Source organism: Anomaloglossus baeobatrachus, unplaced genomic scaffold (assembly GCF_048569485.1).
Source record: "Anomaloglossus baeobatrachus isolate aAnoBae1 unplaced genomic scaffold, aAnoBae1.hap1 Scaffold_3235, whole genome shotgun sequence".
NCBI classification, from domain to species: Eukaryota; Metazoa; Chordata; class Amphibia; order Anura; family Aromobatidae; genus Anomaloglossus; species Anomaloglossus baeobatrachus.
The window spans coordinates 6,454-23,711 of record NW_027442627.1 but is presented as its reverse complement, the minus strand read 5'-3'; the positions used below and the strand labels follow the sequence as shown (position 1 = coordinate 23,711).

Genomic DNA, 17,258 nt, shown 5'->3' with positions numbered 1-17,258 from the left:
ATGGCCGTCTGTGATCTCACTATTATAAAGCATACGAGCCGCCTCCACTGCCGGGTGTCACCAGAACTGATAGACCTTGTGAGGAGCGACTTGTTGACTGACATTTTAGCCCGGACGTCACCTCTTGGCTTTTGAATGGATGGACGGACTTCATTTCTTATTCCTCCACCTGTCATGGCCTCACATGATGCAGTTTAGCAATTTTCTTGGGAGCTGGATGATGCGGTTTCTCATTTTTTGGGAAATCTTCATGGCTGCTCCTATATTCAAACCAGTTACTTTCGCCTTGGAATCAACCCAATAACACACTGAGTTATTAGGGAATGTGAGAACAGGTTGTGATTTGTAGTATACAGGAGGAAAAAGCTTTTTCCACCATCAGGAGCAAAACAGTAACAATGGGGTGTCATGACAAGTATCTGCATAACTAATCAAATGCTAAATAGCTGCAAGTCACATTTATGTATGAGATAACCAAGATGATTGTCTATAAAATGAAGGTCGTCTCCCACTCAAAGATGTAGAGGATGGTGAGATATGGAGCCTGAAGGTCAAAAGATCAAAGCATTGTCTAGTATTAGATGTCTGATGGTGTTTGGTAGCATCATACAGTGTCTGATGGTGTTTGGTAGTATCATACAGTGTCTGATGGTGCTTGGTAGCATCATACAGTGTCTGATGGTGTTTGGTAGCATCATACAGTGTCTGATGGTGCTTGGTAGCATCATACAGTGTCTGATGGTGCTTGGTAGCATCATACAGTGTCTGATGGTGTTTGGTAGCATCATACAGTGTCTGATGGTGCTTGGTAGCATCATACAGTGTCTGATGGTGCTTGGTAGCATCATACAGTGTCTGATGGCGTTTGGTAGCATCATACAGTGTCTGATGGTGTTTGGTAGTATCATACAGTGACTGGTGGTGCTTGGTAGCATCATTCAATGACTGATGGTGCTTGGTAGCATCATTCAATGACTGATGGTGCTTGGTAGCATTATATATTAATAAGATAATCTTATATATGTGTCCCTGCTGTGTACTGTGTAATAGCTGTGTCTGACCGTACAGGGACATGGTCTGATCATACCACAGCTCCTGGGGCCGGGGGTGACACAAATGATATACAGATAGTACAGCGTGGGATCACAGGTGCAGTTTTCTGTGAGGTAAAAGATTCTTAAACAAGCAAGGAAATATTTTACCTCACAGAAAGAATCAGATATGATCCTGTGCTGTGTTATCTGTATACCCCAGCCCAGAAGCTGTGGTATGATCAGACCATGTCCCTGTACGATCAGACATGGCCACTTCACAGCACATAGCAGGGGCACATACATAACAAAAAAAAAAAGTAAACTTCCACTTATGAAAATTATTATTATTCCAAAATCTATTGTTTAAAATGTACTTTGCTCCTGCTTCAATCCCCTAAAAACAAACCTAGGAGTCACAGGGGGCCTGCCCCTCCTCCATCAGGAGTCACAGCGGGCCTGCCCCTCCTCCATCAGGAGTCACAGCGGGCCTGCCCCTCCTCCATCAGGAGTCACAGCGGGCCTGCCCCTCCTCCATCAGGAGTCACAGCGGGCCTGCCCCTCCTCCATCAGGAGTCACAGCGGGCCTGCCCCTCCTCCATCAGGAGTCACAGCGGGCCTGCCCCTTCTCCATCAGGAGTCACAGCGGGCCTGCCCCTCCTCCATCAGGAGTCACAGCGGGCCTGCCCCTCCTCCATCAGGAGTCACAGCGGGCCTGCCCCTCCTCCATCAGGAGTCACAGCGGGCCTGCCCCTCCTCCATCAGGAGTCACAGCGGGCCTGCCCCTCCTCCATCAGGAGTCCCAGCAAGCCTCCCCTTCCTCCATCAGGAGTCACAGCGAGCCTCCTCCATCAGGGCAAGTACAGGAGAGTGTATTATGGACCCGCGGAGGGAGAGTACAGGAGAGTGTATTATGGACCCGCGGAGGGCGAGTACAGGTGAGTGTATTATGGACCCGCGGAGGGCGAGTACAGGTGAGTGTATTATGGACCCGCGGAGGGCGAGTACAGGTGAGTGTATTATGGACCCGCGGAGGGCGAGTACAGGTGAGTGTATTATGGACCCGCGGAGGGCGAGTACAGGTGAGTGTATTATGGACCCGCGGAGGGCGAGTACAGGTGAGTGTATTATGGACCCGCGGAGGGCGAGTACAGATGAGTGTATTATGGACCCGCGGAGGGGCGAGTACAGGTGAGTGTATTATGGACCCGCGGAGAGCGAGTACAGGTGAGTGTATTATGGACCCGCGGAGGGCGAGTACAGATGAGTGTATTATGGACCCGCGGAGGGAGAGTACAGGTGAGTGTATTATGGACCCGCGGAGGGCGAGTACAGATGAGTGTATTATGGACCCGCGGAGGGAGAGTACAGGTGAGTGTATTATGGACCCGCGGAGAGCGAGTACAGATGAGTGTATTATGGACCCGCGGAGGGCGAGTACAGAGGAGTGTATTATGGACCCGCGGAGGGCGAGTACAGGTGAGTGTATTATGGACCCGCGCTCGAGGGCGAGTACAGGTGAGTGTATTATGGACCCGCGGAGGGCGAGTACAGGTGAGTGTATTATGGACCCCGCGGAGGGCGAGTACAGATGAGTGTATTATGGACCCGCGGAGGGCGAGTACAGGTGAGTGTACTATGGACCCGCGGAGGGCGAGTACAGATGAGTGTATTATGGACCCGCGGAGGGCGAGTACAGATGAGTGTATTATGGACCCGCGGAGGGCGAGTACAGATGAGTGTATTATGGACCCGCGGAGGGCGAGTACAGGTGAGTGTATTATGGACCCGCGGAGGGCGAGTACAGGTGAGTGTATTATGGACCCGCGGAGGGCGAGTACAGGTGAGTGTATTATGGACCCGCGGAGGGCGAGTACAGGTGAGTGTATTATGGACCCGCGGAGGGCGAGTACAGATGAGTGTATTATGGACCCGCGGAGGGCGAGTACAGATGAGTGTATTATGGACCCGCGGAGGGCGAGTACAGGTGAGTGTATTATGGACCCGCGGAGGGCGAGTACAGGTGAGTGTATTATGGACCCGCGGAGGGCGAGTACAGGTGAGTGTATTATGGACCCGCGGAGGGCGAGTACAGGTGAGTGTATTATGGACCCGCGGAGAGCGAGTACAGGTGAGTGTATTATGGACCCGCGGAGGGCGAGTACAGATGAGTGTATTATGGACCCGCGGAGGGCGAGTACAGATGAGTGTATTATGGACCCGCGAGGGCGAGTACAGATGAGTGTATTATGGACCCGCGGAGGGAGAGTACAGGTGAGTTGTATTATGGACCCGCGGAGAGCGAGTACAGATGAGTGTATTATGGACCCGCGGAGGGCGAGTACAGAGGAGTGTATTATGGACCCGCGGAGGGCGAGTACAGAGGAGTGTATTATGGACCCGCGGAGGGCGAGTACAGATGAGTGTATTATGGACCCGCGGAGGGCGAGTACAAATGAGTGTATTATGGACCCGCGGAGGGCGAGTACAGATGAGTGTATTATGGACCCGCGGAGGGCGAGTACAGATGAGTGTATTATGGACCCGCGGAGGGGCGAGTACAGATGAGTGTATTATGGACCCGCGGAGGGCGAGTACAGATGAGTGTATTATGGACCCACGGAGGGCGAGTACAGGTGAGTGTATTATGGACCCGCGGAGGAGAGTACAGGTGAGTGTATTATGGACCCGCGGGAGGGCGAGTACAGGTGAGTGTATTATGGACCCGCGGAGGGCGAGTACAGATGATGTGTATTATGGACCCGTGGAGGGCGAGTACAGATGAGTGTATTATGGTGGTCTGATGAGACCAAGATAAACTTATTTGGTTCAGATGGTGTGAAGGGAGTGTGGCTGCAACCAGATGAGGAGGGCAAAGAGAAGTGTATCCTGCCTACAGTCAGGCATGGTGGTGGGAATATCATGGTTTGGGGCTGCATGAGTGCTCCCGGCTGTAGGGGTTAGATCATTGAGGGAACCATGAATGCCAACATGTCCTGTGACATACTAAAGCAGAGGATGATCTCCTCCCTTCATATTCCAATATGATAACGACCCTAAACACCTCCAAGACCACCACTACCTCGCTAAAGAACATGAGGGTGAAGGCGCTGGACCAGCCGAGGCTGTCCAGACCTAAACCCTATAGAGCATCTGTGGGACCTCTTCATATGGAAGGAGCGCAAGTTCTCTAACATCCACCAGCTCTGTGATGTCATCATGGAGGATGGAAGAGGATTAAGCGGTTCTTGTGAAGCTCTAGTGACCTCCAGGCCCAAGAGAGACTGTCGTGCTGGTAAATAATGGCGGCCACACAAAATATTCACAATTTGGTCATTTTCACTTAGGGTGTACTCACTTTGTTGCCAGCGGTTTAGCCATTAATGTCTGTGTGTTAAGTTGTTTACCCTGTTATACAAGCTGCACACTGACACTGCACATTGTATCACAGGGGCAGATCTGCAGTGCTGTCCCAGGAAAAGACAAAATATTTACACAAATGTGAGGGGTGTACTCACTTGTGTGATATACTGTTTGGAGATATAAAAACACTCCATACACACGTACACAGTATGACACTGTACATCGCACGCTGCGCACACACACACAGTATATACGCTGTACGCACACACACACAGTATATACGCTGTACGCACACACACACAGTATATACGCTGTACGCACACACACACCGTATATACGCTGTACGCACACACACACCGTATATACGCTGTACGCACACACACACCGTATATACGCTGTACGCAGCACACACACCGTATATACGCTGTACGCGCACACACACCGTATATACGCTGTACGCGCACACACACCGTATATACGCTGTACGCGCACACACACCGTATATACGCTGTACGCGCACACACACCGTATATACGCTGTACGCGCACACACACCGTATATACGCTGTACGCGCACACACACCGTATATACGCTGTACGCGCACACACACCGTATATACGCTGTACGCGCACACACACCGTATATACGCTGTACGCGCACACACACCGTATATACGCTGTACGCGCACACACACCGTATATACGCTGTACGCGCACACACACCGTATATACGCTGTACGCGCAACACACACCGTATATACGCTGCACGCGCACACACACCGTATATACGCTGCACGCGCACACACACCGTATATACGCTGCACGCGCACACACACCGTATATACGCTGCACGCGCACACACACCGTATATACGCTGTACGCGCACACACACCGTATATACGCTGTACGCGCCACACACACCGTATATACGCTGTACGCGCACACACACAGCACATACGCTGTACGCGCACACACACAGCATATACGCTGTACGCGCACACACACAGTATATACGCTGTACGCACACACACACAGTATATACGCTGTACGCACACACACACACAGTATATACACTGTACACACACAGTATATACACTGTACACACACAGTATATACACTGTACACACAGTATATACACTGTACACACACCGTATATACACTGTACACACACAGTATATACGCTGTACGCACACACACACAGTATATACGCTGTACGCACACACACACACAGTATATACACTGTACACACACAGTATATACACTGTACACACACAGTATATACACTGTACACACAGTATATACACTGTACACACACCGTATATACACTGACAACCGTATATACGCTGTACGCGCACACACACCGTATATACGCTGTACGCGCACACACACCGTATATACGCTGTACGCGCACACACACCGTATATACGCTGTACGCGCACACACACACCGTATATACGCTGTACGCGCACACACACCGTATATACGCTGTACGCGCACACACACCGTATATACGCTGTACGCGCACACACCGTATATACGCTGTACGCGCACACACCGTATATACGCTGTACGCGCACACACCGTATATACGCTGTACGCGCACACACCGTATATACGCTGTACGCGCACACACACCCGTATATACGCTGTACGCGCACACACCGTATATACGCTGTACGCGCACACACCGTATATACGCTGTACGCGCACACACAGTATATACGCTGTACGCGCACACACAGTATATACGCTGTACGCGCACACACAGTATATACGCTGTACGCGCACACACAGTATATACGCTGTACGCGCACACACAGTATATACGCTGTACGCGCACACACAGTATATACGCTGTACGCGCACACACAGTATATACGCTGTACGCGCACACACAGTATATACGCTGTACGCGCACACACAGTATATACGCTGTACGCGCACACACAGTATATACGCTGTACGCGCACACACAGTATATACGCTGTACGCGCACACACAGTATATACGCTGTACGCGCACACACAGTATATACGCTGTACGCGCACACACAGTATATACGCTGTACGCGCACACACAGTATATACGCTGTACGCGCACACACAGTATATACGCTGTACGCGCACACACAGTATATACGCTGTACGCACACACAGTATATACGCTGTACGCACACACAGTATATACACTGTACGCACACAGTATATACACTGTACGCACACAGTATATACACTGTACACACACAGTATATACACTGTACACACACAGTATATACACTGTACACACACAGTATATACACTGTACACACACAGTATATACACTGTACACACACAGTATATACACTGTACACACACAGTATATACACTGTACACACACAGTATATACACTGTACACACACAGTATATACACTGTACACACACAGTATATACACTGTACACACACAGTATATACACTGTACACACACAGTATATACACTGTACACACACAGTATATACACTGTACACACACAGTATATACACTGTACACAGTATATACACTGTACACACACAGTATATACACTGTACACAGTATATACACTGCACACACACAGTATATACACTGCACACACACACAGTATATACACTGCACACACACACACAGTATATACACTGCACACACACAGTATATACACTGCACACACACAGAGTATATACACTGCACACACACACTATATACACTGTACACACACAGTATATACACTGTACACACAGTATATACACTGTACACACAGTATATACACTGTACACACACAGTATATACACTGTACACACAGTATATACACTGTACACACACAGTATATACACTGTACACACACAGTATATACACTGTACACACACAGTATATACACTGTACACACACTGTACACACACAGTATATACACTGTACACACACACACACACACAGTATATACACTGTACACACACAGTATATACGCTGTACGCACACACAGTATATACACTGTACACACACACACAGTATATACACTGTACGCACACACACAGTATATACACTGTACGCACACACACAGTATATACACTGTACGCACACACACAGTATATACACTGTACACACACAGCATATACACTGTACGCACACACACAGTATATACACTGTACACACACAGCATATACACTGTACACACACAGTATATACGCTGTACGCACACAGTATATACACTGTACACACACACAGTATATACACTGCACACAGTATATACACTGCACACACACACACACACACAGTATATACACTGCACACACACACACAGTATATACACTGCACACACACACAGTATATACACTGTACACACACACAGTATATACACTGTACACACACAGTATATACACTGTACACACACAGTATATACACTGTACACACACACACAGTATATACACTGCACACACACAGTATATACACTGTACACACACAGTATATACACTGTACACACACACAGTATATACACTGTACACACACACACAGTATATACACTGCACACACACACAGTATATACACTGCACACACACACACAGTATATACACTGCACACACACACACAGTATATACACTGCACACACACACACAGTATATACACTGCACACACACACAGTATATACACTGTACACACACACAGTATATACACTGTACACACACACAGTATATACACTGTACACACACACAGTATATACACTGTACACACACACAGTATATACACTGTACACCCACAGTATATACACTGCACACACACACACAGTATATACACTGTACACACACACAGTATATACACTGTACACACACAGTATATACACTGCACACACACACACAGTATATACACTGCACACACACACACAGTATATACACTGCACACACACACACAGTATATACACTGCACACACACACACAGTATATACACTGCACACACACACAGTATATACACTGTACACACACACAGTATATACACTGTACACACACACAGTATATACACTGTACACACACACAGTATATACGCTGTACACACACAGTATATACACTGTACACACACAGTATATACACTGTACACACACAGTATATACGCTGTACACACACAGTATATACACTGTACACACACACAGTATATACACTGTACACACACACAGTATATACACTGTACACACACACAGTATACACACAGTATACGAGTGCCGGTCAGTGACACACCGTACAGCACACGTACACCGTGTCCCGGCGCCGGCGCGCAAGCCGTGCCCTCACCTGAAGCGGCCCCCGCAGTGCTGGCACTGCTCTCCGGTCCAGCCGGGCTCGCACTGGCACTGTCCGCTGGCGGGCTGGCACACGCCGTTCACACAGGGCTTGTCGCAGTCCTTGGCCTCCAGCTCCGGGCACACGCACAGCTGGAGCAGCACGAGCAGCAGCCCCGCCGCCCGCATGTCTGCCCCGGGCCGCCGCCGGCGCTCGCTCTCCGGACTCCTCCGCTCACTCCGATGTCGTCACTGGGCTGCCAGGCCTGACCCGGGGGCGGGGCTCTCCGCGGTCACGTGTGCGCTGCGCTCCATTCTGGGAGCGACCACTCAGGCAGGAGGCCGGGGGAGACGCTGTCGTGTCCTCACCGCTCCTCAGTGGTCTGCGCTGCGCCGTCTCCATGGAGACCATGCTAGCTTCCTCCACTCTCATGTCAGACCACACGACATGTGCACAGGATCGGACTATGAGCAGCAGCATAACCCCACCCAGAGGGGCTGCCCCTCCACACAGGCCCTGCTGCTCTGTCATCATGTCATTCTGTGCCAGAGGACGCCACAGGGGAGAATGGTCATCTGTGGGAGGATAGACTGAGTGATGATCAACTATAGGAGGATAGACTGTGTAATAATCATCTATGGGAGGATAGACTGGATAATAATCATCTATAGGAGGATAGACTGCGTAATAATCATCTATAGGGAGGATAGACTGCGTAATAATCATCTATAGGAGGATAGACTGCGTAATAATCATGTATAGGGAGGATAGACTGTGTAATAATCATCTATGGGAGGATAGACTGTGTAATAATCATCTATAGGGCGGATAGACTGTGTAATAATCATCTATAGGGAGGATAGACTGCGTAATAATCATCTATAGGGAGGATAGACTGTGTAATAATCATCTATAGGGAGGATAGACTGTGTAATAATCATCTATAGGGAGGATAGACTGGATAATAATCATCTATAGGGAGGATAGACTGCGTAATAATCATGTATAGGGAGGATAGACTGTGTAATAATCATCTATAGGGAGGATAGACTGTGTAATAATCATCTATAGGGAGGATAGACTGGATAATAATCATCTATAGGGAGGATAGACTGCGTAATAATCATGTATAGGGAGGATAGACTGTGTAATAATCATCTATAGGGAGGATAGACTGTGTAATAATCATCTATAGGGAGGATAGACTGGATAATAATCATCTATAGGGAGGATAGACTGTATAATAATCATCTATAGGGAGGATAGACTGTGTAATAATCATCTATAGGGAGGATAGACTGTGTAATAATCATCTATAGGGAGGATAGACTGGATAATAATCATCTATAGGGAGGATAGACTGCGTAATAATCATGTATAGGGGGGATAGACTGTGTAATAATCATCTATAGGAGGATAGACTGTAATAATCATCTATAGGAGGATAGACTGCATAATAATCATCTATAGGGAGGATAGACTGCGTAATAATCATCTATAGGGAGGATAGACTGTGTAATAATCTTCTATAGGAGGATAGACTGCGTAATAATCATCTATAGGAAGGATAGACTGCGTAATAATCATCTATAGGAGGATAGACTACATAATAATCATCTATAGGGAGGATAGACTGCATAATAATCATCTATAGGGAGGATAGACTGTGTAATAATCATCTATAGGAGGATAGACTGCGTAATAATCATCTATAGGGAGGATAGACTGTGTAATAATCATCTATAGGAGGATAGACTGTGTAATAATCATCTATAGGAGGATAGACTGCGTAATAATCATCTATAGGAAGGATAGACTGCGTAATAATCATCTATAGGAGGATAGACTGCATAATAATCATCTATAGGGAGGATAGACTGCGTAATAATCATCTATAGGGAGGATAGACTGTGTAATAATCATCTATAGGAGGATAGACTGCGTAATAATCATCTATAGGAGGATAGACTGTGTAATAATCATCTATGGGAGGATAGACTGTAATAATCATCTATATGGAGGATAGACTGTGTAATAATCATCTATAGGAGGATAGACTGTAATAATCATCTATAGGAGGATAGACTGCATAATAATCATCTATAGGGAGGATAGACTGCGTAATAATCATCTATAGGGAGGATAGACTGTGTAATAATCTTCTATAGGAGGATAGACTGCGTAATAATCATCTATAGGAAGGATAGACTGCGTAATAATCATCTATAGGAGGATAGACTGCGTAATAATCATCTATAGGGAGGATAGACTGTGTAATAATCATCTATAGGAGGATAGACTGTGTAATAATCATCTATAGGAGGATAGACTGCGTAATAATCATCTATAGGAAGGATAGACTGCGTAATAATCATCTATAGGAGGATAGACTGCATAATAATCATCTATAGGGAGGATAGACTGCGTAATAATCATCTATAGGGAGGATAGACTGTGTAATAATCATCTATAGGAGGATAGACTGCGTAATAATCATCTATAGGAGGATAGACTGTGTAATAATCATCTATGGGAGGATAGACTGTAATAATCATCTATATGGAGGATAGACTGTGTAATAATCATCTATAGGAGGATAGACTGTAATAATCATCTATAGGAGGATAGACTGCATAATAATCATCTATAGGGAGGATAGACTGCGTAATAATCATCTATAGGGAGGATAGACTGTGTAATAATCTTCTATAGGAGGATAGACTGCGTAATAATCATCTATAGGAAGGATAGACTGCGTAATAATCATCTATAGGAGGATAGACTGCATAATAATCATCTATAGGGAGGATAGACTGCATAATAATCATCTATAGGGAGGATAGACTGTGTAATAATCATCTATAGGAGGATAGACTGCGTAATAATCATCTATAGGGAGGATAGACTGTGTAATAATCATCTATAGGAGGATAGACTGTGTAATAATCATCTATAGGAGGATAGACTGCGTAATAATCATCTATAGGAAGGATAGACTGCGTAATAATCATCTATAGGAGGATAGACTGCATAATAATCATCTATAGGGAGGATAGACTGCGTAATAATCATCTATAGGGAGGATAGACTGTGTAATAATCATCTATAGGAGGATAGACTGCGTAATAATCATCTATAGGAGGATAGACTGTGTAATAATCATCTATGGGAGGATAGACTGTAATAATCATCTATATGGAGGATAGACTGTGTAATAATCATCTATAGGGAGGATAGACTGTGTAATAATCATCTATATGGAGGATAGACTGCGTAATAATCATCTATAGGAGGATAGACTGTGTAATAATCATCTATAGGAGGATAGACTGCGTAATAATCATCTATAGGAAGGATAGACTGCGTAATAATCATCTATAGGAGGATAGACTGCATAATAATCATCTATACAAGGATAGACTGTGTAATAATCATCTCCAGGGAGGATAGACTGCGTAATAATCATCTATAGGGAGGATAGACTGTGTAATAATCATCTATAGGAGGATAGACTGCGTAATAATCATCTATAGGGAGGATAGACTGTGTAATAATCATCTATAGGGAGGATAGACTGCGTAATAATCATCTATAGGAGGATAGACTGTGTAATATCTATAGGGAGGATAGACTGCGTAATAATCATCTATAGGGAGGATAGACTGTGTAATAATCATCTATAGGGAGGATAGACTGTGTAATAATCATCTATAGGGAGGATAGATTGCGTAATAATCATCTATAGGGAGGATAGACTGCGTAATAATTATCTATAGAAGGATAGACTGCGTAATAATCATCTATAGGAGGATAGACTGCGTAATAATCATCTATAGGAGGATAGACTGTGTAATAATCATCTATAAGAGGATAGACTGTGTAATAATCATCTATAGGAGGATAGACTGTGTAATAATCATCTATAGGAGGATAGACTGTGTAATAATCATCTATAAGAGGATAGACTGTGTAATAATCATCTACAGGGAGGATAGACTGTAATAATCATCTATAGGGAGGATAGACTGTGTAATAATCATCTATAGGAGGATAGACTGCGTAATAATCATCTATAGGAGGATAGACTGCGTAATAATCATCTTTAAGAGGATAGACTGTGTAATAATCATCTATAAGAGGATAGACTGTCTAATAATCATCTATAGGAGGATAGACTGTGTAATAATCATCTATAGGAGGATAGACTGCGTAATAATCATCTATAGGAGGATAGACTGTGTAATAATCATCTATGGGAGGATAGACTGTAATAATCATCTATATGGAGGATAGACTGTGTAATAATCATCTATAGGGAGGATAGACTGTGTAATAATCATCTATATGGAGGATAGACTGCGTAATAATCATCTATAGGAGGATAGACTGTGTAATAATCATCTATAGGAGGATAGACTGCGTAATAATCATCTATAGGAAGGATAGACTGCGTAATAATCATCTATAGGAGGATAGACTGCATAATAATCATCTATACAAGGATAGACTGTGTAATAATCATCTCCAGGGAGGATAGACTGCGTAATAATCATCTATAGGGAGGATAGACTGTGTAATAATCATCTATAAGAGGATAGACTGCGTAATAATCATCTATAGGGAGGATAGACTGCGTAATAATCATCTATAGGAGGATAGACTGTGTAATATCTATAGGGAGGATAGACTGCATAATAATCATCTATAGGGAGGATAGACTGTGTAATAATCATCTATAGGGAGGATAGACTGTGTAATAATCATCTATAGGGAGGATAGATTGCGTAATAATCATCTATAGGGAGGATAGACTGCGTAATAATTATCTATAGAAGGATAGACTGCGTAATAATCATCTATAGGAGGATAGACTGCGTAATAATCATCTATAGGAGGATAGACTGTGTAATAATCATCTATAAGAGGATAGACTGTGTAATAATCATCTATAGGAGGATAGACTGTGTAATAATCATCTATAGGAGGATAGACTGTGTAATAATCATCTATAAGAGGATAGACTGTGTAATAATCATCTACAGGGAGGATAGACTGTAATAATCATCTATAGGGAGGATAGACTGTGTAATAATCATCTATAGGAGGATAGACTGCGTAATAATCATCTATAGGAGGATAGACTGCGTAATAATCATCTTTAAGAGGATAGACTGTGTAATAATCATCTATAAGAGGATAGACTGTCTAATAATCATCTATAGGAGGATAGACTGTGTAATAATCATCTATAGGAGGATAGACTGTGTAATAATCATCTATAAGAGGATAGACTGTGTAATAATCATCTATAGGGAGGATAGACTGTAATAATCATCTATAGGGAGGATAGACTGTGTAATAATCATCTATAGGAGGATAGACTGCGTAATAATCATCTATAGGAGGATAGACTGTGTAATAATCATCTATAAGAGGATAGACTGCGTAATAATCATCTATAGGAGGATAGACTGTGTAATAATCATCTATAGGAGGATAGACTGTGTAATAATCATCTATAGGAGGATAGACTGCGTAATAATCATCTATAAGAGGATAGACTGCGTAATAATCATCTATAGGGAGGATAGACTGTGTAATAATCATCCATAAGAGGATAGACTGTGTAATAATCATCTATAGGGAGGATAGACTGTGTAATAATCATCTATAGGAGGATAGACTGCGTAATAATCATCTATAAGAGGATAGACTGCGTGATAATCATCTATAGGGAGGATAGACTGTGTAATAATCATCTATAGGAGGATAGACTGCGTAATAATCATCTATAAGAGGATAGACTGTGTAATAATCATCTACAGGGAGGATAGACTGTAATAATCATCTATAGGGAGGATAGACTGCGTAATAATCATCTATAGGGAGGATAGACTGCGTAATAATTATCTATAGGAGGATAGACTGCGTAATAATCATCTATAGGAGGATAGACTGCGTAATAATCATCTATTGGAGGATAGACTGTGTAATAATCATCTATAAGAGGATGGACTGTGTAATAATCATCTATAGGAGGATAGACTGTGTAATAATCATCTATAGGAGGATAGACTGTGTAATAATTATCTATAAGAGGATGGACTGTGTAATAATCATCTATAGGAGGATAGACTGTGTAATAATCATCTATAGGAGGATAGAATGTGTAATAATCATCTATAGGACGATAGACTGTGTAATAATTATCTATAAGAGGATGGACTGTGTAATAATCATCTATAGGAGGATAGACTGCGTAATAATCATCTATAGGAGGATAGACTGTGTAATAATCATCTATAAGAGGATGGACTGTGTAATAATCATCTATAGGAGGATAGACTGTGTAATAATCATCTATAGGAGGATAGAATGTGTAATAATCATCTATAGGAGGATAGACTGTGTAATAATCATCTATAGGAGGATAGAATGTGTAATAATCATCTATAGGAGGATAGACTGCGTAATAATCATCTATAGGAGGATAGAATGTGTAATAATCATCTATAGGAGGATAGACTGCGTAATAATCATCTATAGGAGGATAGACTGTGTAATAATCATCTATAAGAGGATAGACTGTGTAATAATCATCTATAAGAGGATGGACTGTGTAATAATCATCTATAGGAGGATAGACTGTGTAATAATCATCTATAAGAGGATGGACTGTGTAATAATCATCTATAGGAGGATAGACTGTGTAATAATCATCTATAAGAGGATAGACTGTGTAATAATCATCTATAAGAGGATAGACTGTGTAATAATCATCTATAAGAGGATGGACTGTGTAATAATCATCTATAGGAGGATAGAATGTGTAATAATCATCTATAGGAGGATAGAATGTGTAATAATCATCTATAAGAGGATGGACTGTGTAATAATTATCTATGGGAGGATAGACTGTGTAATAATCATCTATAAGAGGATGGACTGTGTAATAATTATCTATGGGAGGATAGACTGTGTAATAATCATCTATAAGAGGATGGACTGTGTAATAATCATCTATAGGAGGATAGACTGTGTAATAATCATCTATAGGAGGATAGAATGTGTAATAATCATCTATAGGAGGATAAACTGTGTAATAATCATCTATTGGAGGATAGACTGTGTAATAATCATCTATAGGAGGATAGACTGTGTAATAATCATTTATAAGAGGATAGACTGTAATAATCATCTATAGGGAGGATAGACTGTGTAATAATTATTATTATTATTATTATTATTGCGTCATCAATTCCATGGCGCTTTACATGTGAAAGGGGTATACATAATAGGGACAAGTACAATAATCATAAACAATACAAGGCACAGACAGGTACAGGAGGATGGAGGTCCCTGCCCGCGAGGTCTCACAGTCTACACGGGATGGGTGAGGATACAGTAGGTGAGGGTAGAGCTGGTCGTGCGGCGCTGTATCAGACTGAGGGTTACGGCAGGTTGTAGGCTTGTCGGAAGAGGTGGGTCTTCAGGTTCCTTTTGAAGCTTGTCAAGGTAGGCGAGAGTCTGATGTGTTGTGGCAGAGCATTCCAGAGTATGGGGGAGGCACGGGAGAAATCTTGGATGCGATGGTGGGAAGAGGAGATGAGAGTGGAGTAGAGAAGGAGATCTTGTGAGGATCTGAGGTTGCGTGCAGGTAAGTACCGGGAGACTACGTCACAGATGTAAGGAGGAGACAGGTTGTGGATGGCTTTGTAGGTCATGGTTAGGGTTTTGAACTGGAGTCGTTGGGCAATGGGAAGCCAGTGACGGGATTGGCAGAGAGGGGAGGTCGGGGAGTAGCGGGGGGACAGGTGGATTAGCCCGGCAGCAGAGTTTAGAATAGATTGTAGGGGTGCGAGACTGTTAGAAGGGAGGCCACAGAGCAGGAGGTTGCAATAATCCAGGTGGGAGATAATAAGGGCATGTACTAGGGTTTTTGCAGCTTCTTGGGAAAGGAATGTTCGGATCCGGGAAATATTTTTGAGTTGGAGGCGGCAGGAGGTGAAGAAGGGCTTGGATGTGTGGCTTGAAAGAGAGATCAGAGTCTAGGATTACTCCCAGGCAGCGAGCACGTGGGACCGGGGAGAGTGAGCAGCCATTGACATTGATGGATATGTCAGGTGGGGGGGTTTAGTGAGGAGGAGGAGGAAAGACAATGAATTCTGTTTTGTCCATGTTCAGTTTTAGGAATCGAGCAGAGAAGAAGGATGAAATAGCAGACAGACATTGTGGGGTTCTGGTTAATAGGGAGGAGATGTCAGGTCCAGAGAGGTAGATCTGCGTATCATCAGCGTAGAGATGATACTGAAAGCCGTGGGACTCTATGAGCTGTCCCAGGCCGAAGGTGTAGATGGAGAACAGCAGGGGTCCAAGAACTGAGCCTTGAGGGACCCTGACAGATAGGGGGCGAGATGAGGAAGTGGTGTGAGAGTGGGAGACACTGAAAGTTCGGTCGGTTAGGTATGAGGAGATCCAAGATAGGGCCAAGTCTGTGATGCCCAGAGATGAGAGAATCTATAGTAGAAGGGAATGGTCTACTGTGTCGAAGGCAGAGGACAGGTCCAGGAGGAGGAGGACAGAGAAGTGTC

General features: G+C 44.0%; 1 protein-coding gene across 1 annotated transcript in view; it reads right to left on the bottom strand.

Annotated features, from left to right (window-relative positions):
* Nucleotides 1–8,987, bottom strand: part of LOC142269897 (attractin-like) — a gene marked incomplete at its 3' end in the record, with an annotated part of 73,939 nt that extends 64,952 nt beyond the window's left edge. The window contains exon 1 of the mRNA XM_075332420.1: nt 8,680–8,987. Within this exon, the coding sequence (XP_075188535.1) occupies nt 8,680–8,855 (176 nt within the window). The remainder of the gene's footprint in view (nt 1–8,679) is intronic.
* Between the last annotated feature and the right edge of the window lie 8,271 nt (nt 8,988–17,258).